Below are 21024 nucleotides of genomic sequence, written 5' to 3'. Positions count from 1 at the left end.
CTTGCCGCTCCTGCCTCCGTTTAAAAAGCCGCTCCTAGAGCTCCTCCCCCCTGCGAAGGCTGCTATCTCTGCGCTAGTGGGAAGAAGCTCTTTAGCCGCGGGCGGGGAAGGCGAAGCGGTCGGAGTGCCTCACTCCTCGGGGCCTCGAGCTCTCCTCAATGCAGCGTCGGGCGCAGAGCTCCGCCCCGTCAGAGCGACCACGAGGGCAAAGCCCGCTCGGCGGGTGAGAGGCGGTTGTTGTTGCTCCCGGCAGCTCCCCGCTCGCCTGGCGGAGCTCAGGGCGGCGCTTCGACTCCGCGCCCGCCGAGAGGGCCCTGACCTCGCCCGAAGGAGACTCCGTTTCTAGCATGGCGGCTGGCAAGAGAGAGCCGGGTATTGGCCGAGTTCTTTTTCCTCAAGAAAACCCCCCTCTGTTCAGGCCCGCTTAACTCCCAGGAACCTCGCAGGGATTCAAGGAGGGGAAGTGGAACCCCGGCCGACGCACAAACCGCCTTTTCTTTCATTTAGTTGAAGGGCCCCACTCGGATTCAAACCATGGGCGTAGCCAAGCCCCACATAATCCGTACAGATCTGATGTTCTGCCCCCCTAACAAAAGACCTGGCTACGCCCATGGTTCCACCTCAACGCCGACCCCATGGTCTTTCCTATAGAGCGGAGTAACCGACCCCGTTGTTAGACTCCAAGCAGATGCAAAGTTAAGTTTTTTTTAGCTCTCCCGGGCCCAGAGACTGAACACGTTTGCTTTAGTTTTGTTTATATATCTAACAGATCTACCCCAAACGGTTTGCCATAAATATTAAAATTACCAATAAAAACAAAGCAATTAAAACATTTAAACATAATTAAAATTAATGGTAAAGGAGATTAAAGCACGTCAGCATAGGTGCGTCCTGGCAGGTGTACTTTGGGATATAAACAGGAAAAGACAGGAATTCAACCTGGGCGAGTTAAAAGTAACCACCCACATACCACCACAGGTGGATTGGGGCCGAAGCGTATTATTAGTAACAGAACATAATACAAGAATGTAGTTTGATATTAAACAAAACATTCATTCCCAACTAGCTGTATGTTTTACAATAGGTGTAAAATGCTTGGTCGTACTTATTTGGGGCTTTATAGCTTATGGGGAAAGCAGCTGGCGAGGGGGAATATAATAAAGTGTATAAAATTATGCATGGTGTAGAGAAAGGGACAGTAGGGATGGTTTTTCCTTCATATAACGCTATAACCTGTTAAATGGTGGGAGACTCAAAAGTACTTCTTAACACAATGCATAGTAAATGCGGAAGTTGCTACCACAAGAAATGGTGATAGTCACCAATTTAGACAGCTTTAAAATGGGATTAAGGGACGCAGGTGGCGCTGTGGGTTAAACCACAGAGCCTAGGGCTTGCCGATCAGAAGGTCAGTGCTTCGAATGCCAGCGACGGGGTGAGCTCCTGTTGCTCGGTCCCTGCTCCTGCCAACCTAGCAGTTCGAAAGCACGTCAAAGTGCAAGTAGATAAGTAGGTACCGCTCCGGCGGGAAGGTAAACGACGTTTCTGTGCGCTTCTCTGGTTCACTTAGTCATGCTGGCCACATGACCCGGAAGCTGTACGCCGGCTCCCTCGGCCAATAAAGCGAGATGAGCACCGCAACCCCAAAGTCGGTCACGACTGGACCTAATGGTCAGGGGTCCCTTTACCTTTACCTTAAAATGGGATTAGATAATTCCTGGAGGGTAGGGTTATCAAGGTCATGGTAGCTACCTGCTACCTTCAGTCTACCTCTGAATACTAGTTCCTTGGTAACAGCAGCAGAGTTCTGTCATGGTCATGCTGTGCTTGTGGGCTCTTCAAGAGTTAAGTTCAGCAATGATAGCTGGTGAAAATATCAGGATGCATATCCTCATTCTCAGGACGCATTAAGCATCACATGCTAAAATGGGTGGAGGAAACGGAATCCTCTGCTTAGCTCATATGTAAATAGTATTGCTTGTTAGATAAGTTGATTTGGACATCACCAGCTCATGGAGGTTGTGAAATTGCCCATGAACTGGAGTCCTGATACGTGGTATGCATGTAATCCAAAAAAACCATTTTACTTGGAAGGGAGAAATCTGAAAATATATATAACAAATTATTGAATTAAAAACAGAAGCAAAAATGTCAAGAGCCAGCACTAACAATATATTAAAGAGAAAAAGAATACAAAACTTAATGTTTAAAAAGGAATGTTTTCAAGCTATCCCCCCCCCCCGCAAACACACATTGCTTCCCCAGATTTCCTGTTGTAAAAAAAGAGCAAGGGACAAAGCTGAGTTATTGCTTCCCCTCCCCAAGGTGCTTTCAGCTATACATCATTGGTGAACAGAAAGCTTTTATGGCAGAAACCAGTGTTTTACATCTGGCTCTGGCCTCAATACCATCAGAAACCACAGGGCTTCACTCACTGCACCTCCCTGGTATAAGAACTATTTGTTTCAATGATTGGTACCAACCACACCATAATTATCCAACTAAATGGGTGACATTAAGTGAACTCTTACATTACTGAGCTATTCCCACGCAATCTTGGGGACTGAAATTCGTCAGAAAATGGGGACTCCCTCTTTCAGTGGCATGTTCCTGCAAAAGTGGGTGGGCAGCCAGGTATACTTGCCCTGGAACTCGGAGGACTAAGTTGGTGGGAGGGGGGCTGCCATGGACCGGCTGCTTTTTTGTTTGAGTTTATAACTTTATTCTGACAAGACACTTCCCAGGCTTCAGACAAGCTCTGCATGGGCCTGCCACTGGGGTATCACAATTGTTCAAATACTTGCAACATGTTGTAGAAAGTAGACATTTGATAAAACATGGTCAAAATCCTGATTACTGAGACACCCATCTGCTCAGAAGTTAAGTTGCAGGCCTAGGCCATCCTGCTGCTTATATGCCTGACCTTACCTATTTGTTTCACCCTTCAGATGACAGCTTCAGATGTCAATTTTCCCAGGAGAATACTCAGCTCCCAGTGCAAAACAGGTAAGAAACACAAGACTGCGCAGTTGTGTTAGGAATACTTGCAGCTCTAGGAATAGTCCTAGGTGTCACCATTAAAACCAGCTCTTCAGCACTTTGGACAATTCAATAATAAAACAAAGTTGCTTATTATATCTGCAACAAAATGTTGCAGTATGGAGTGCCGACTTCCAGGGTACGCTTATCCATCATCCCTCCATGTGTTCTTATTCCCAAACTTAAAACAGCATTCTGTGGCCACTGAGCGTGCTCAATCTCATTGAACTGTGTTTCCACCCACATCCCACATGTCTCTTGTACTTCCTCCATGCCAGCTGATACCTTCCTTGGTGTGCACAAATGAACACAAATGTGCCATCTATAGGCTTAAGATGAATATTGCTGCTAGTGTGGCTAAGAACATGTCACTCGCGTTATTAGCAGCTATAATGAATGTATCCTCAGTTAAGGATTACAGACTTATTGGCAATACAGTGGTATCTCGGGTTAAGTACTTAATTTGTTCCGGAGGTCCGTTCTTAACCTGAAACTGTTCTTAACCTGAAGCACCACTTTAACTAATGGGGCCTCCTGCTGCCACTGCGCCGCTGGAGCCCGATTTCTGTTCTTATCCTGAAGCAAAGTTCTTAACCTGAAGCACTATTTCTGGGTTAGCGGAGTGTGTAACCTGAAGCATATGTAACCTGAAGTGTATGTAACCCAAAGTACCACTGTAATTACTTGTGGTACATGGGAACATTTCCAGAGCTTGCCATTACTAGGAACGGGTATATAATACCAGGGCTTTTTAAAGCTGGAACTCAGCAGAACCTTTTTGGTGCGTTCTGGCAGCCTTTCAGCTGAACAAATTTGGGTGGATGCTCAGCAAGTTTCACCACCTCTTTCTAGAACCTCCCCCCCATACTACTATATGCAAACTGATACTGATGTGCATCTGATATGAATAATAATGTGCTTGTTTGTATACTGTTATAAATAACAAGCTATGGCCTCTTAAACTATGTGTGTGGAGTTATTGGTTTTGTTTGTTATTATGGTATGCATTTCTGTGGTTTTATATTGTAAACTGCCCTGTGATCTTCAAATGGATGTTATAGAAATTTAACAATACGCTCTAGTAAGGGAGCCTGTCAATAACCCATTTGATTATATGAGGTATAATCATTCCACCACTGTGAAGAGAATTGTATCATTGTGTGTACCCTGTGGTAATAATAATGAAAATTGGTATTAATCGTGTGTGTGTGAAAATCAGCTCATGTGTTTGTTTCAATGTCAGCTTTAATTTCCCACCCCTGTCAGAAGAGTTTTGAAGTATGTTCACCTTCCAGGATTGAGGAGAGGTACCCCGTCTGCTGTCATACATAAACCCATAAAAAGCAAGCTCATCGGCATACTGGGACTTACTCTGCCTCACAGGCAAGGTCTGGTGGAGTGGGGAATCAGCAATTGCAGCAGAAGCTCACCTAGGGTAGGCAACCACATCCTCTCTCTTCTAGGGGGAAGGCAGGGTGGTGCCATGCTCTTCCCCCTCAGCAACGCCAACTGTCTCCACGAATCGTGGAGAAATTGGCAGTAGCGGGCAGCCATGGGAATAGCACTCCACTGCAGCTGCTGCCAGTATCGCCGGCTGCTGCCTGTACTACATACAAAACTATTTGTAGTAAAAAGTATGACTTAATCCAGTAGTCTGTTGTAAAGTGGGACTAAGAACAGAGATTTTTTCCAATTTGTAACGCTTCCCTTGAAAGAGGGGTCATCTGATCAAAATGCCCTTTAAAACTGCGAATTGGGGAGATCACACAGAACAGAGACTTGAATGTTTTATAGTTCTTCCTTCTACTAGTGGTTTTGTAGGCACCTGCACACTGAGCAACACTGATTCCCCACTTTATATTCTGGCCATGCAACCCTATTACTATTGCTTTGATATTTGATGTAATCAGTCACATAGCAGCTTCAAATGGTTGTCACAACACTACTGTTTTTATCATTTCTGTAGCAATGGTGTGCCCATCATGATAATTCATCTTTGCCAAAATACCAGCTGTTCTAGGGTTTTAAACTTTGAGCAGAATGCAGGAGTGTATCTCCTGGCAGGGGCAGGTTGTAAGGAACATGTTACAGCCCTTTCGTGTATTTCCACTTGTTCCTCAGTGATTTCTGGATACAATTCAATTCAAGATGCTAGTTTGGGTTGCAAAGCCCTTTGATGGTGTACGCCTCTTAAAGATGCTGGTGGTCTTAACACTCAGCTGATACCAGCCCGCTTGAGATTACCATCTGTGTACACTCTCGATGGCAACTTCTGCAATTGCAGGACTTCCTTCCCCTGAAGACTCGGCAGCATCTGAGGATGTTTCAGGATTGTTGCAAACCTTTTTTATTTGGACTGGTTAGGGAGGTAGGATGATGGGTTATATAAAACAATAATAATAAAAACTTACTAGTTGGTATTTTTTTACAAAAGTTCACTCAAAGTGAATTAACAACAGTAAATGAATGAATGAATGAATGAATAACATACATTAAAACTAGCATAAAATGAAATAGAGAAAAAATCAAAATCATATTTAAAGGCAGGACTGACACAATACACTCACTCAAGGAGCAGATAGATTATGGGGGTTATGGCACACTGCTGACCTTATAACATTCTCTGGACCCTTGCCCCTCTTGGCTGATAAAAGCTAGCAGGGAGGTGATTAATGCCTCCTTGTGAGAGGGGGTGGCCCCTGCCTGCTTGAAGGAGGCCGTGGAAAAAACACTCCTCACGAAACCCTCCTTCAGTTCAGAAAACCTAACAACTACCAGCCAGTTGCTAACTTCCCTTTCATGAGCAAGGTTCTTGAGTGGGTGGTCGCGGATCATACTCAGGTGCTCTTGGTGGAAACTGATTTTCTAGATCCATTTCAAAGAGGGTTTAGGCCAAAGTTTGGCACAGACACTGCTTTGGTTGCCCAGTTTGAGGATCTCTTGTAAGGAGACGGGAAATGTGTCCCTGTTAATTCTCTTCAGCTTCTCAGCAGCTTTCAGTACCATCAACCATGGTATCCTTCTGGAGCGGCTGTACAAATTAAGGATGGGTAGCATTGTTTTGCAGTGGTTCCAGTCCTACTTGGATGGACATTTCCGGAGGATAATGCTTGAGTGTGGTTTTTTTGCACCATGGAGCCTTCAGTGTGGGGTTCCTCAGGATTTGCTTTTACCCCCTATGCTGCTTAACATTTACATGAAACTGTGGAGTGGGGTTATGCACAAGTTTGGAGTATGTTGTCAGCAATATGCTGATGACACTCAGCTCTACTTTTCCTTTACATCTACAGGTATGGCAGTGGATGTGCTGGAATGTTGTCTTGCCTTGGTAATTAACTGGATGAGAACTGACAAATTGCAGTTCAATCCAGGTAAGACTGAAGCGGTTCTTTAGACTGGGTGGATGGGAGGTTGTCTGCTGTTGATGGGGTTACGCTCCCTCTGAATGAGCAGCTATGTAGCTTGGGGGTGGGTGCTTCTTGATCCTTTGCTGTCACTTGAGGCTGAAGTGGCCTCAGTGGCATGGAGTGCTTTTCATCAGCTTCAGCTGGTGGCCCAGCTGTAACCCCTATCTGGGCAGGGATAGCCTAACTTCTGTGGTCTACTTCTAGGTTAGATTACTGACACGCGTTATAGGTAGGGCTGCCTCTGAAGTCAGTTTGGAAACTTCAATTGGTGCAGAATTCAGTGGCCAGGTTGCTCATGGGGCCAAGCCGGTTTGAGTGTATTACACCGATCCTGACCTGACTTCACTAGCTGCCAATTAGCTTCCAGGCCCAATTCAAAGTGCTGGGTTTGATCTATAAAGCCATTAATGTCTCAGGACTGCAATAGCTCAAGGATCAACTCTCGCCATATGCATTGACCTGGAAACTGCAGTCATCATATGAGCCCTTCTTCATGCGCTTCCTCCATGAGAGGGTGGCAACAACAGAAGGAGCATTTTCTGCAGTGGATCTCCATTTGTAGTGTGCTCTCCCCAGGAAGGTCCAGCTGGCGCCTTCATTATCCACCTTTAGCTGCCTAGCGAATACGTTCCTCTTCAACCAGGCCTTGGGCTAATAGACATCCTATACCCTTTAAAATGTGTTGGGCAGGAGGAACAGAGGTTACTGGTGTTTTGGTTTTGTGCTTATTTTTATTATATATTTTGTGCTTTAATCTTGTATTCTTATGCTGTGAACAGCCCTGAGATCTATACAAATTTAATATAAATAAATAAACAAAACATCCTGTTTCTAGTACAGTCTGGCAGCTTTGGATTTTGACTGTGGTCTCCTATTTTAACGGGTTGCAGTCCTGATATTTTAACATATGGTATGGGGCAGACTTAATTTTTTAAATAAGCATTTATATACCATCAACTTATAAAAAACAAAAAAATAATTAAAACATCATGAAATTATAAAATTATTAAATACAGAACAAATTAGTTTATTCATCAGAGCATATATAGGTTGCAGTGCTGATATTTCAGCATTTGGTATGGGGTAGATTTGAAATATTATTAGAAAACTAATTGCAGTGGCAATTTCTGTAATGGGGAGGGCTTTCAGAGAACTGAGCTTGTACAACATGCAACTGAAATTTGAACTGTGAGGGAAACCAGTTGATGAGCTGGGACCCAACATTCAGTGTAGCCTTTGCCAAGTCTTCCTGTACAAGAGCAAAAGATCAAAGAAAAAAGTGTACTTCATATCTTCAGTACAAATGTTTATTTTTTGCAATGAGAACTGCACAAAAAACCTTTAGTATATAAGTGAAAATTCTATGAATTCCCTTCTACAAATGTCTAAAGTGTTTAATACAAGTTTCAAATTCACTGACATAATTATTTGCCAAGCGTTCCGTGCATTAAGTACAGTGGGATTGTACATTTCTCTTATTCATTTGTACAAGACTGAAGAAGGGGGGAAAATAAACAAGATTACATCATTTAGGCTAGACTCCTACATCTAATGTCTGTAATTGTTAAAATCATACATGGGGTTGGGGGAAGAAAGGGAAATTAAATATGTCTCAGTCTGAATGACAACCAAATTATAAACACAAACATTTTGTAAAAACAGAAAAATAAAACACAAGAATAGCAAAAAATACCTTTGGCAGAAAAAAAAGAATCATGTCCCAACTAACGATATCACCCTATGTTCATCATTCAGAAATGTGTAAAAATAAAATACCAAGTACAGCTTTTAAAAAATTAAAGTAGATAGGTGCAAGCCTGTAAACATTTCAAGAAGTTTGCAAAAGATAGAAAGGAGGGGAGGAGAGTGAGGAAGAAGAACGAGACAGCTGAGTAAGCCACCAATCTAAAAAACTCTATCACTACTTGGAACTCTCAACTACCGACAAGGTTTGGCAAATGTCAAATGCAAAAAGAGGGGTTAACATTAAAAAAGGACTAACCTCACTACTGACTAGATACAAGGGGTGTTGTTCTTTGCATACATATAAATTATATATTTTTAAAATTTTACAGCCAAGGGTGCTCTCTTGGTAGAAGTTCCAGCATCTCCATTTTGTTATGCCTTTATTTTTGTCAGTATGGTGCGGTTTTATTATGTACAATTGTGATGAGCTCATGTGTGACCAACTCTTACAGTGGATGTGAGCTCATCTGTGATCAACTCTTACAGCGGATGTGCACTAAAAGTACCCCAAAAACCCTGAGCTTAAAATTAAAGGAGGGAGATGATCATCCAAAGTGCTTCGTAAAAAGGGCAAGTGGGGGTGGGGGAGACATGGGGGCAAGGAATACTGTGAGAAAGGACTGGCAATGGAAATGAAAAGATCAGAACAACGTTGAGAAGGGAAGCCAAAGTTCCTACTTCCCCATCAAAGATCTGCACAAAAAGAGCCAAGAAGAGAAGATTAAGGCCAGTTAATGAACTTGTGGTAAATAGGATGCGCCAGTGGCACAGGGAAGAGGAGGGGATGCAAGGGGCTCTTTCTACTTAATTCTGAGCCGTGGCCACAGTAATATGAGCCCCCTTTCCCTGACAATTTCTGGGATACAATTTAAAACCAAGGGCTAATCCATCAATTAAACCTTCACAAAGAATCTGTGTGAGTGAGAGATTCAACATCTCGTTCATTCTGAAGTAATAATGCTCACACGCCAGCGGTTAAAGGGTGGAAGCTAGTTTTGTGTACAATCCAGCGTACTGTGACTACCTTTATGCTGGTCCAAAAAATGAACAGCTACACGTTCCCAAGCATACAGTGACCCCCCCAGGCCAGTGCACAGTCCTCAGAAACCCAGCATCCTTTGGACTACACAGTTGCATTTTAAAGCTAAGGGCAATTATTGGCCAGACGTCTAGCCCACTCCTAATACAGATCTGCTGGGCTTGGAGATGGAAGTGCAAACACCCCCTTGGCCTTCTCAAGACTGGCAACTACCAGGAAGAAGGAGAACACAGTCAACATTTTGCTTGCTTTAAGCAACTCCTGGTGGCAGAAAGCTTGACCAACACCTACTTGCACATCCTTTCAGCAAGGTAATACTCAAACAGCCTTCACAGAGGCTATCTTGGGAGCATCTCTTCTTTAGACACCCCTTCACTCCCTCAAAGTACCCAACTGTCTGGTACTCTACACAGAAAAGCTTCGAGATCTTCTAATGATGTAGAGTTAAAAAGGCACCTTTAGGTAAAAATTCAGTGTGAAGACCAACAGCTCACAAGAATACCAAAGAATCACTGGCCCCTAAATTCAGTCTGTTCCCTTCAGTACATGGCTACTGCTCCATGCACCTCTGACAACTAAGGGCATAGAGATTTAATTGCTCATTGAAAGGCCAAGTCCAAAGTTAGGCTGGGAATGGGTGACACATGGTCTGCCATGCCATCTGACAGTGGCAGCCTATAGCCTGGTATTGGAGCTGTGCAGCAGGCCACAATACACACCTGTTGCAGAAAGACCTGAGATTGATGCTGAAAAGGACCAAAAGATGCAAGGGCAATACTAATCAGAGGCAGTTGAGAGCTACCTTAGGTATCGCCTTTCCCACTCCTCCCAATACACTATGGAAAATCACATGAGGAGTAAGGGTAGTACAGTCTTTTCCAGGTCTGGAGACATGAAGGTAGCCCAGCATAAGTTGCTACCTATATTTCTGTCATTTTGGACACCACCCTTTTCACAACATACATATTATATAATACAAGGCTGAGTTTATCTCCCATTTGGCCAGTTATAATCTAGTTGGGCAATGCATCTCATATGAGTGTAGAGATGATGGCAAATTATGCAAACTGTCTTTCAAAACTTCTGTCATATGGGAAAATAGGGATGTCTTTGGCTGAACGCGCAGAAGTGAGGTTGGTTTGAGGTGTTCACGCAAAGTGATAGCATCCTCTACAGCAGCTAGCCAGGGAGGGCCCAAGCTGCCAGGAATAAGTACACTGAATAACAGTGTTCAATAGCCCAACCCCACTGACCCAGACTCAGGACAGTTTCTGTCAGAACAGTCACATTTTGTCAATAGAGGTATCAACACAAGCTCTACACTGTCAAATTCTGGGGCCAGGAGGTCCTCCGAGAACACTTGTTTGGAGGAAGAGTACAGAAAGGTGAACTATCTATTCCTTCCTCTCCTTTCACTGGATCCTCAAGGGGTCATCTGCAGCCAGTCCAAATGCACCAAACCTAAGCACTTTTCAGGCAGCCAAATTTAAAAGAAAGTATTTCACTGACAACATGGGTCTTGTCCAAGGCTTGGAGGACCATTGTCCATAAGCAGACAAACCTTGCCTCTTTCTCACTGCAACTGAAGTGGACCAATTTTCACTGCTGGAAGCTACATCATACATTTGCTAAGATTTGTCCACTGCAGGAAGAGGAAGTAACTGAGAGCAATCCCTGCATGGTCTTTTCCAACTTTTGGTTTAGTTCTATAGCATGAAACCAGCCATGGGGTAAGATGCCTTCTGGGAAAGTCTTTTCTGAGAAGGCACAAACTGCTTGATACTTTGTCTTCCTACAGTTTCTATGGAATTCTGTTGCTTTAGGATTGCTCCCAGGGAAAGCTTTTCCCAGGTTTGTGACAAGACAGAAACCCTGCTAATTGTGGCCGGAGAATTCCCTTCTCTGCTGGAGCAAGACAGGTGAGGGGGCAAGCTGTCCTTTTGCAGCTTTACCCCCTTAAGTAATTTCATCACAAGCAGGATTTAAAAGAAATGTCAGTACGACACCAACTTTAAAAAAAAAGAGATGAGTTTATTCCATGATCAGTACAGACCAAATGCATATTCACCGTATTAAAGTAAAACCAATTAATTACTCCAGAGATTGGCCAATACTGACACACCAGTATTGTACTGTATAGTGGGTATTTATGGCACATAAACTTGGAACAATTCAAAGAGTAAAATGGAAAAAAAACACACTAAAGGTGCTGGGAAAACGATCACTGCTAGTGTGTGAGAGAACTCAACTGAAGGCAAGAGGAGCAGGCCTTCCTGCTGATCCAAGTCCACTCCCACTCCCTCCTTGGAGCTGCTCCTTTGCTGTATAAAAACTAATTTAACAGACTCCATGACATTTAAAACCCAAAATGTATCTTTCTGGTATTACAGTTAAAAATATAGATGAAAAGTCTGGAACTGAGCAAAATATAAGCAGTGTCTTTACAGAGTTTGGTGGGCTCACCAATAAAACTCAAACAAATATATGCCAACTATATTCACTATACAATACAGCCACAGTCAAACACTATTGACAGGGTGGGAGATACCCCTGGTGCTAATGTTTTCCCCACTCCAATCCATAATGAAGAGACAAGAATACCCACTCAAGAGCTGAGCAGTGCCAATTTGTCTGGAGGAAAATAAACAGATTGAAAGAAACTGACTTTGGTTGGTAGTCTAGCTCAGATTCCTGGACCTCCACACAATGCTAAAAACAGAAACCTCACTCAAATTGCCAGGTACACTTGACACCTCCGCTAAATTATTCCCTTTTTCACAAGCGAACACTTACAGAGAATGGCTCCCAGCTACAGGCTTGTGGGAAGTTTAGTTAAAGGCAAAGCCAGTGATGACAGGACTCAGAAACAGCTTGTACGTCTTCTTGTACACAGCCTCTCAATGCAGAGTGTCTTGTGCTGCCAGCACACAGCATTGTAGAGTCAAAGACATTCTGTAACTCAGAACTCTTAAGAATAGAAAAGGGGTGAACAGCATTAAGTCCTGGATATACTGCAAGTAAGTTTGGCATAGAGAATATCAAGTGATCAGGGGCACCCTTCCCAGTATCTGCATGTCCACCGACTCAAACCTAGTACAGAGTTGGCTTGTCTTGGTCTTTCTTTCTTCAGTGAGGCGGGGTGGGGAAGAAAATCACATTGTAAGGCAGACTCTGCTGATCCTTCTGAGGCCGCATCAGTCACACATGCAGAAAGGCTGCAGGAATGCTCTCCTCCCAGCCGCCAACAACACTATGGAGAGTCAAAGATTTGCCAGGAAATTAAGGAGTCAGGCAAAGAAAACCAGGCGCTATTAGAAAAGATTCTCTTCAAATATTGCCAACAAATCACTCTGGAAATTCATGTCGATAGTAGCTGCCATCTGGAAAAGAGGAGAGAAGGCAACAGTTACCCAGGTTTGCAGGAAAGGTTATATTCAGATAGCCATCCAGTAGAAAAGGGGGCGTTCTGCTGCAGAACCCACCAGGCAGTGGCAGTCACTGGCCTGCTTGGCCAGGCGCACTGTCTCTTCCATAAAGGGACAGGCTGAGTTCTTGACTCCAGAAAACCTAGTTAATAGCACAGTATGTTTGGCAGCTCTAAGGAAATCATACCAGACAACATTAAAAGGGCTCCGGCAGATGGTGCTTTCTTTTCTGTTATCTATTACACCACTGCCTTATAAAAGAAACAGGATAGAGTGACAGTGTCAGGGAACATGATGTTGAGAAATGTGTGTTTGTATGGGAGAGGGAGAGGGAGAGAGAGAATGAAGAATGTGAAAGTGGGACAAGAAGGAAGTATAATTAAACTTCAAAGTAGACACCTATGGCTTGGCCCTAAGAAGAGCAAGTTGTGTGTATGAAAGGTTAGGTGGAATAAAGGTCCCCCTTGTGCTGAAGACAAATCTGATTAAACCTCAGTGGCCTGGTTCACACATAACACCAAGCCACAGTTTGGTTAGTCTGAGTAGACTCACTAAAATTAATTAACATGGCTAAATTAGGCCTATTAATTTTAATGGGTCTACTTTGAGAAAAACTTAATGCCACCCACAATGTGAAACCATAAGTTGTTGTTGGCTTATGAACATGTCTTGTTTTAACTACAGATAGGGGTTATGTCAAAACCCAACAACTCTGCTTAGCTCTGGTTTGTTAGGCCACTGCACTCCAGATGCTCATCAAGCTACAAAGGCACAAGGCAAGAGTGGCATTTAGAAAATAAACCAAGCTTTCAAGAAACAAAACATGTCTTGTTTGTTCGTCTGTGAGATAACTCAGCATTTGCTGAAGCCATTACTACAAACCATGACTTAGCATTATGTGCACATGGAGCAATGACCATGTGTGCACAGTATCTGTACACTTGTAAAATGCAGACTTTGGGAACTTTCATGAAAAGGGTATATTAAAAAGAAGGTCAGTAAGAAACAGAGAAAAGAAAAATGTAGAAATTTAGAGAGAGGGAAATCTGAGAGCTTTGTCAATGAATATGGAACAACTATTTCTAGGAGGGACACCCCCCCCCCGGGCTATGCATTCTGTTTCACAATGTTTTTTTGCCTAAAGGAAATAATATTCAACTTTCTTCAATCTTTTTTAGGATCCAAACATTTTCTGTTTCATAATTTAATTACTGATTTACAGTCACAACCCTAAACATGTTTACTTTACTCAGAAGTTCCACAACTCAGTGGGACTTAACACATAGGTACATGTACACGGGATTGTAGGCTTAACGTGAGAATCCTGTGAAAAAGACTGAGGATCTCTGGCACGTAGTGAGCAAATAAAAAATTATACCAACAAAGTGAGCCTCTGTTGTTTAGCTTGTTGTCAAAATAGCTCCTCATTCAAACCCCAATAATCCCTTTCTCCCGCACTTACTGCCTCTCTGCGTCTTCGTTCCTGCTCTCGTTTTCTGAGCATCTCTCTCTGTTGGTCCAGCATGGACTGAGAAGCCTGCGGCTGAGAGCTCTGTGCTTGGGGAGCAGAGGCTGCTGCTGACACTTGCTGCTGCTGTTGCTGCTGCTGCTGCTGTGGTGGTGGCGGTGGTTGATGATGCTGTGGTGGCTGCTCCTGGCGCCGTCGGACTTCTTCATGAACTCGACGAGCTTGCTCCAGAGTATCCTCCTCTTCACGACTCCTGCCCAAGACCAAAAGTACCATTAAAACCATAGGCTACTCTTTGCATCTTTTCCTTAGCACCTGGGAAGGTACTAACAGCGTCTAGGAATAACATGCTGATTTGAAGGCACTGCTCGACAGCTTGTTAACCGTGAAAATACAAAACAATGGGGGTATAGGATTTCTGCTATAGCTTGACTTCAACCTGCCTAACAGCAGGGTGGCATAGCAAAAACAAGTCCTAGCACACCTATGCCAAATTACAGCACCTATGATCATAAAATCATATGAACACAATGAAGCATGTGCTTGCTCCTTACTTGCAGGTGAATGGGTTAGCAGTACAGGCTCCTCTCACCTCATTCTCTCTTGCTCCCGTCTCTGCCGCTCCTTCTCCTTTTCTGCTTGTTCTGCCTGAGCCTTCAAAGCCTTCTCACGCTCCTCCTTTTCCCGGGCTGCCCTCTTGAAGTGCTCAAAGCTGTCGCTGCTGGATTTCACTGTAGAGGATGGTGCAGTGGGGTGCTTCTGCACTAAGCTTGCCCAGGAGCCCATATTCTTTAATTTCAAATCCTGAGGAGGAAAAAGAAGAAGTACATTACAGCTTATAACTATAACTCTCTGTTCCACTAAGAAACAATGCCTAGCGGGAGTGTCAGCAATTCAGCCCAGATCGCTAAAATCACATTTTCCAAGGATAGTTATAATACTCTTGATTCACTTTTAGAGACACTTGCTGATAATGGGACTGTTACCTTTTTAGGGGCAACTGGTGTTTTTGGTTCCTGCTTCAGTCTCTCTTTGTCCTGGACTCCAGGTGGTGGATTTTGCTCTGGGGGTCTTATAACAGGCCGCCCACTGTCCACTGGCTTCATCTCTGTTCCTGAAACAACAATAATCACTGTAAAAACCTGTTCCTGTTGGTCAGCACTATAGAAGGATTGATCATGGATCACTATAAGAAATTTAGCCTTTCCTCATTTATGTGGACAAATCTACAATGAAACATCACACTCGACAAACAGATTTCAATTGTCACTCACGTTGTTGGATATGTGTAGGTGGCTTGATGCTCTCTGGGTGTTTGGGAGGATCCTGCCGCAAGGCTGGGCTGAAAGTCTCATTTCGGATGACTGGGGATTGCATCTTTTCTTCTTTTACCATAGGCTGTGACTGAACCACAGATGCGGCTCTCAGTTCCTGTCACAGCAGGACAAACGCATGTCACTCACAATTTCCTAACGTAGCTTTCCCTGTGTAAGCCCACCCCATCTTGCACTACAAGTGTTTGGCAAATACCTGTTTTCTCACCTTGATAATGTTTTCAAGGTTCATGTGCAAACTGAATTCTGGAAAGTCCTTTACATTCACACTATGTTCTTACCTGTTTTTTTGGCTGGACATTTGGTTGCGGTGGAGACTGATGTTGCAGCCCCTGGAACTGTGGCATCTGTGGGGAATGCATCATGAGAGGAGAAGGTGCTTCTCTCAAATGACCTGTAACAATTCAGCACCAGTCCGTCAGCTTCTTATCACAGTTCAGTCAGAGCCATTAACTGAAAGTTCTGAGATAATGGGCCAATGATCTGCAGTAGAAGTTCTGACCAGAACATGTTACAACTGGGGTTGGGGAACGCCTTTACTAAATTATTAGCTATTTACCAAATATGGGCTCATTAAAAGCATTTTTGCCCTCTAATGTTTCTCAAGCATTTTCAGATTATCATATGCTCATCAATGAATGGAGAATGGGTGTGTCTTGCTGCATACCCTTGCAGGAATCAGCCCAATGAAACAATGTGCAAACTAGAGGTTGAGCTTTCATTGTCTGCACCACTATGTGGTCTAGCCATAACCTATGTATGTGGATTCTGAATGTGTTTCACAAAAGCTTCAAAATGCTAGTTTTCACTTTTAAAGTTCCCCATCTCCACTCTCATCCCCCCCCCTCAGTTCCTGTCAGTGACTTCTGCATGCTACCTATGCCTTGATCAGTATCTGCCAATCAATTAAGTTACCTTCCTTGATGCCTTTCAATTGTTCTTCAAGACCAGAGGTCGGCAACCTAAGGCCCATGGGCAGGTTCCAGCCCATGAGCTTCCTAGAACCAGCCCACAGCCATTCCGTGGATCAGTGTGGGGATTCTGTGCTCCCCCCCGCGGCGCCGTTTTTTCCGCCTTGGAGACAGAGTTCCGGAAAAGTGCCGGAAATAGCGTGTGCTACACAGACGCTCCTCCGTTCCAGAAGTGCGCCAGAAATAGTGTGTCCTCACCCGGAGGAGCGCCCGTACGTGTGCATACACGCTATTTTCAGTGCACCTCCGAGATGGAGGCTCACCGGAAACAGCTTGAGCGCACGCACGGGTGCGCATGCCCTGGCTCATCGAGAGGTCTGCTGGGGAGTGGACTAGCCCGGCCTCAAAAAACGTTGCCGACCCCTGTTCAAAACTATTTTATTTTAGCAAAGCCTTTGCAAAGCCACCCAGACTTCACTTACCCAGTCCTCCATCACTGTGACTCTGTCCTTTCCCATACAAACTACAAATGAGTTAATACTTGACTTTACCCTTCTTCCATCTCAGTTTTGTCTGTTTATTGTACACTGCAAGCTCCTTAGGAAGAGTTAATATTATATACAGCACATGTGCTCAATGAATGTTAGCTATGAAGAGGAATAAGTGAAGACCCAGACAAAACACTTCACTATGCCTCATGACCTATTAAGAAATCCAGCACTATGACTGTGAAAACATTTTTTGGCTCTTCTGTCCTACAGTGAGCACGTTAGTAAAGGTAAAGGGACCCCTGACCATTAGGTCCAGTTGTAACCGACTCTGGGGTTGCGGCGCTCATCTCGCTTTACTGGCCGAGGGAGCCGGCATACAGCTTCCAGGTCATGTGGCCAGCATGACTAAGCTGCTTCTGGCGAACCAGAGCAGCGCGCGGAAACGCCATTTACTTTCCCGCTGGAGCAGTACCTATTTATCTACTTGCACTTTGACATGCTTTCGAACTGCTAGGTTGGCAGGAGCAGGGACCGAGCAACGGGAGCTCACCCTGTCGCGGGGATTCGAACCGCCAACCTTCCGATTGGCAAGTCCTAGGCTCTGTGGTTTAACTCACAGCGCCACCCGCGTCCCTTAGTGAGCATGTTATAGCACCTTAACTTTTGCTTCTACAGTGCCTGCAGGAACAATGATTAAAGTGCTATATTTTTTCCAAGTTGTCATCATTCAGTAGCAGACTCTTTTGGTTAATTACAAATGGGGCACCTTTTACACTATATTAGTTCTTTTGAGATATCATAACCAGTGTTCGAAACTCCCATTATTCTAGGCTAGGCATATTTTGTGACAGGGAATTTCATTAGTATGAGCAGTTTGAGCAGTTTCTGAGCTCTGGGCACAGTACTGCATCTAAGATTTCAGATTAAAACGGCAGAATGGAAGGAAAGGAGGACCTTTTTCTGCCTCCCCACTTCCAGCTACTCTCAGAGACTGGAGAAGAGACCCTCTTAAGAATATTATGGGGGTGGGCAGGGGAAGGAACTAGACCATGTGAAAAATGAACATAATATTTTAGCTGAAGTTCATTCATTTTCATCTTTGTATTCTTGTTATAAAAAAGTGCACCTAGACATTCTGTTGTTGCGCCATAACCTAGGTTTAAGGTGCCATTTAGCTCCTAGCTTTCATATCTTAGTTTCTAACACTGATCATAACATAGTATGTATGTACGTATGAGATATGAATACAGAATGATGCAGCAGGACACATGGGATTTTTGAATCCAAAAACAGAAAACCTGAGTCAAATGCATTTTACCTAATAGCTCAGATAATCTAAGACAATGAATTGCTTCACCTCATAGTATTATTGTTTTTTAAGCAAGGGCAACTGAAGTCTAGGGGAGGTATTAAATGAGCAAGGGGCATTCTGAAAAGAAACACTATGCATGGCACTAATTGAACAGAGTACAGATGCAAAGGAAAAACTGTTGGCTACTGAAAAGTCAATGTTTTGTCAAAATGAAATTGTTATTACTAAATGGATACAATAGCATAACGTTGTCAAACAAAAATATATTGGAGATGAATTTGATTTAAAAACCCACAATAATTCCAGTTAGAAAACCCCCTTTTCCTTCCTTGTGTTCTCTTCAATTCATGACTTTTAAGTAGTGTGATAGCCTCCATTGATTTTATCATAAATAACATCAGTAAAGCGTGGAAGATTTTGGAAGCAAAGCAATTCACGCTCCCCCACCCCGGAACATTTCAAGTGTTTATTATATTCACGTTAGATAACTCACCAGCTGAATAGGGATCTGGCTTGTGATGTCGCGGCGATGGGTGGTGTTGGATGACTTGCTGGGGTTTTGACGGCTGTGGCGGCGGCGGCTGTTGCTGCTGTGGGAGTAGGTGCTGCTGCGGAGGTGGCTGAGGCTGAGGGATATGGGGAGGGAACTGCATTGGTTGCATATGTACTGGCCTCTGCTGTGGCTGATGCTGCATCTGTTGCACTGGAGCATGAGGGGGAGGTTGCAGGGATGGCGGAGGCTGCGACTGGACCTTCACTGAAGGGAGGAGAGAAGTCTGTGGCTGCACTTTCTGCAGCTGCTGAATGTACAGCTGCATCTGGCTACTACTCAGCAGGTTGTGGTGAGGGGCAGGAGGTTCTTCATCCTCTAAAAGCTCCTGGGGAGGCTGGGGAAGTGGGGGCTGCGGAAGCATGGGTTGCTGGTTAAGAGCTGGTGACACTGCGGGAGGCCGAGCAGGTTTAGGGGGGAGTGCTGCAGCTCGATTACTGGGTCTTGAGGGTTGCTGAGGCAGAGCATTGTGCAAAGCTGCGGAAGAGAAAGCAGGAAGACATTACATCAACACTGTGACACGGAAAACAGTTGTATTACTCTCACGGATTAAGGTCAGGTCTATGCATGCAGCTGAATGGGAATAAGGTTGCTGAGCTCTGATACAGTAGAATGGATTGTATTACTACAGGTTTCAGGTGGAAGATCACCTTTTTTTTTACCATCACCACACACAACTTTTTCTGTGTAAAAGAGATCAACTGAGAAAGGATCCTGCACATTATGGCATAGAAAATCAGCTCTCTAAACTCAAAATCCTGACCCCTCAACTATGTTGATACAATGTTCAAGTCTTTCTAAACCACAGTTTAGCAAGCTGGGAACAAGAACTGGGACTGAACGACATTCCCCATCCCATGCCTCCTCCCCTTCACACACTGATCACACACACTCTGGGTGGCTTACCGCATATCTAAAAACATAAAACATCAAGTGCTAAAACCTCCTGATACAGGGATGCCTTCAGATGTCTTCTAAAATTTGTGTAATTATTTATCTCCTTGACATCTGAAGGGAGGGCATTTCACAGGGTGGGCGCCACTACCGAGAAGGCCCTTGGAGCTGGACCTCAGTGTCCAGGCTGAACAATGCGGGTGGAGACGCTCCTTCAGGTATTCTGGGCCAAGGCCATTTAGGGCTTTAAAGGTCAGCACCAACACTTTGAATTGTGCTCGGAAACGTACTGAATGATTTCACTGGATACAACCCCATGGTTTATCAAACTAGGAACGTTATGTCTAAAATAGCCCTCTGATTTCAAGAGAAACTTCCCCTTGATTTGTACTCCCTTGGGCTGCAATATTGCTCAAATGTCCACAATGTCCTATGAGGAACTTAAAAAACTACAGTGCACATTGTGATACATCCAAGAAACAGCACTCACCTGGAGGAGAAACTACTGTATGCTGATTCAAGTGAGGAGGAGTGCTGTGCTCAGGCTGCTGAGGGAGATGGGGCGGCATTTCTGGCTGAGGAAGGTGTATAATTGGTTGAGTGAAATGTGAAATAGTGTCAAACATATTCCCTGGGAGCGGATGCTCCATAACTGGGATCTGCACTGGAACAAAAGCTGGAGGAGAGGATTTCACTGGAGGGGCTGCTTGTTGAGGGGCTGAAGGAGGTGGTGGGGGCAGCTGCTGTGGTTGCAACTGTGGCTGTTGCTGCTGCTGCTGAGTCTGCTGATGGTGGTGATGGTGATGCTGCAGGAAAGAAACAGAGTATACAATCAAGTTTTCTGCATGGGAAACAATGGGAAGGGAGTGCTACTACCCCTTTCATTAGACCGCCCTGTCCCTAGTTTCTCCTTGCCAGCATTCACTCAACTGAATCGCTAGGATGGAGAAAAACAGCGTGGAGAAGGGGAGCTGCAGTGGAAAAACTGGGAAATGTGTTAGCTTTCCCATGACAATTCTCCACATAAAAGCATCTTCTCCCAAAGTTGCTTGCTTCTACAAAAACTGGTTGCTGAAACTTCGTACATGCACTTGTGCGAAGTGTGTACCTTAATAAGAGTATAGCCGACCACAGAGCCTTAGGAAGAAAAATATGCAACCAAATAAAGTAATCTTTTAGAAAAAAACAAAACCCACTGTATTTTTTTGAAGTTTAGTGTTGCCCCAGCCCCATACTCAATGCTAGCTTCAGCAATCAGCAAATTTATAAAAGTATTCTGCCAGGAAAGATAGCACTGCGCAAAGAGCAAGGTAAGTTCAATACTTAGCTTCTTGTTCCCAAACTGTACTTATTAACGGAACTAACTGAAATACTAAGAATTTCAGTAAAAAAAGCTTCAAAAGGCAAT

General features: G+C 44.1%; 2 protein-coding genes across 21 annotated transcripts in view; one reads left to right on the top strand and one right to left on the bottom strand.

Moving 5' to 3' along the window:
• LOC308472058 (uncharacterized protein) overlaps positions 1 to 21024 on the top strand; it is a 37848-nt gene continuing 16824 nt past the window's right edge. For 14 of the 16 annotated variants that reach the window (XR_013983275.1, XR_013983276.1, XR_013983277.1 and 11 more), the window contains exons 1-2: positions 1 to 372; positions 2949 to 3006. Coding sequence is in view for 2 of the 16 variants with exons in the window: in XM_080996525.1 (XP_080852651.1) it covers positions 2962 to 3006 (45 nt within the window). In the remaining 14 variants the exon portion in view is untranslated. Of the gene's footprint in view, positions 373 to 2948; positions 3007 to 6329; positions 6411 to 21024 lie in introns of all 16 variants that reach the window. The other 2 variants (XR_013983288.1, XM_080996526.1) reach the window with 1 other exon arrangement.
• Positions 11242 to 21024, bottom strand: part of BRD4 (bromodomain containing 4) — a 76338-nt gene continuing 66555 nt past the window's right edge. For all 5 annotated transcript variants that reach the window (XM_080996520.1, XM_080996524.1, XM_080996523.1 and 2 more), the window contains exons 14-21: positions 20107 to 20422; positions 18666 to 19199; positions 15740 to 15852; positions 15399 to 15555; positions 15111 to 15238; positions 14717 to 14928; positions 14119 to 14377; positions 11242 to 12611 (exon numbers count right to left, since the gene is read on the bottom strand). In XM_080996520.1, coding sequence (XP_080852646.1) covers positions 12543 to 12611; positions 14119 to 14377; positions 14717 to 14928; positions 15111 to 15238; positions 15399 to 15555; positions 15740 to 15852; positions 18666 to 19199; positions 20107 to 20422 — 1788 coding nt within the window. In that variant the 3' untranslated portion in view covers positions 11242 to 12542. The remainder of the gene's footprint in view (positions 12612 to 14118; positions 14378 to 14716; positions 14929 to 15110; positions 15239 to 15398; positions 15556 to 15739; positions 15853 to 18665; positions 19200 to 20106; positions 20423 to 21024) is intronic.

The sequence above is a fragment of the Podarcis pityusensis genome (genome assembly GCF_964106645.2).
Source record: "Podarcis pityusensis genome assembly, chromosome: 2".
NCBI classification, from domain to species: Eukaryota; Metazoa; Chordata; class Lepidosauria; order Squamata; family Lacertidae; genus Podarcis; species Podarcis pityusensis.
Note: the sequence above shows the minus strand (reverse complement) of the source record. Positions and strands in the feature narration are given on the sequence as shown.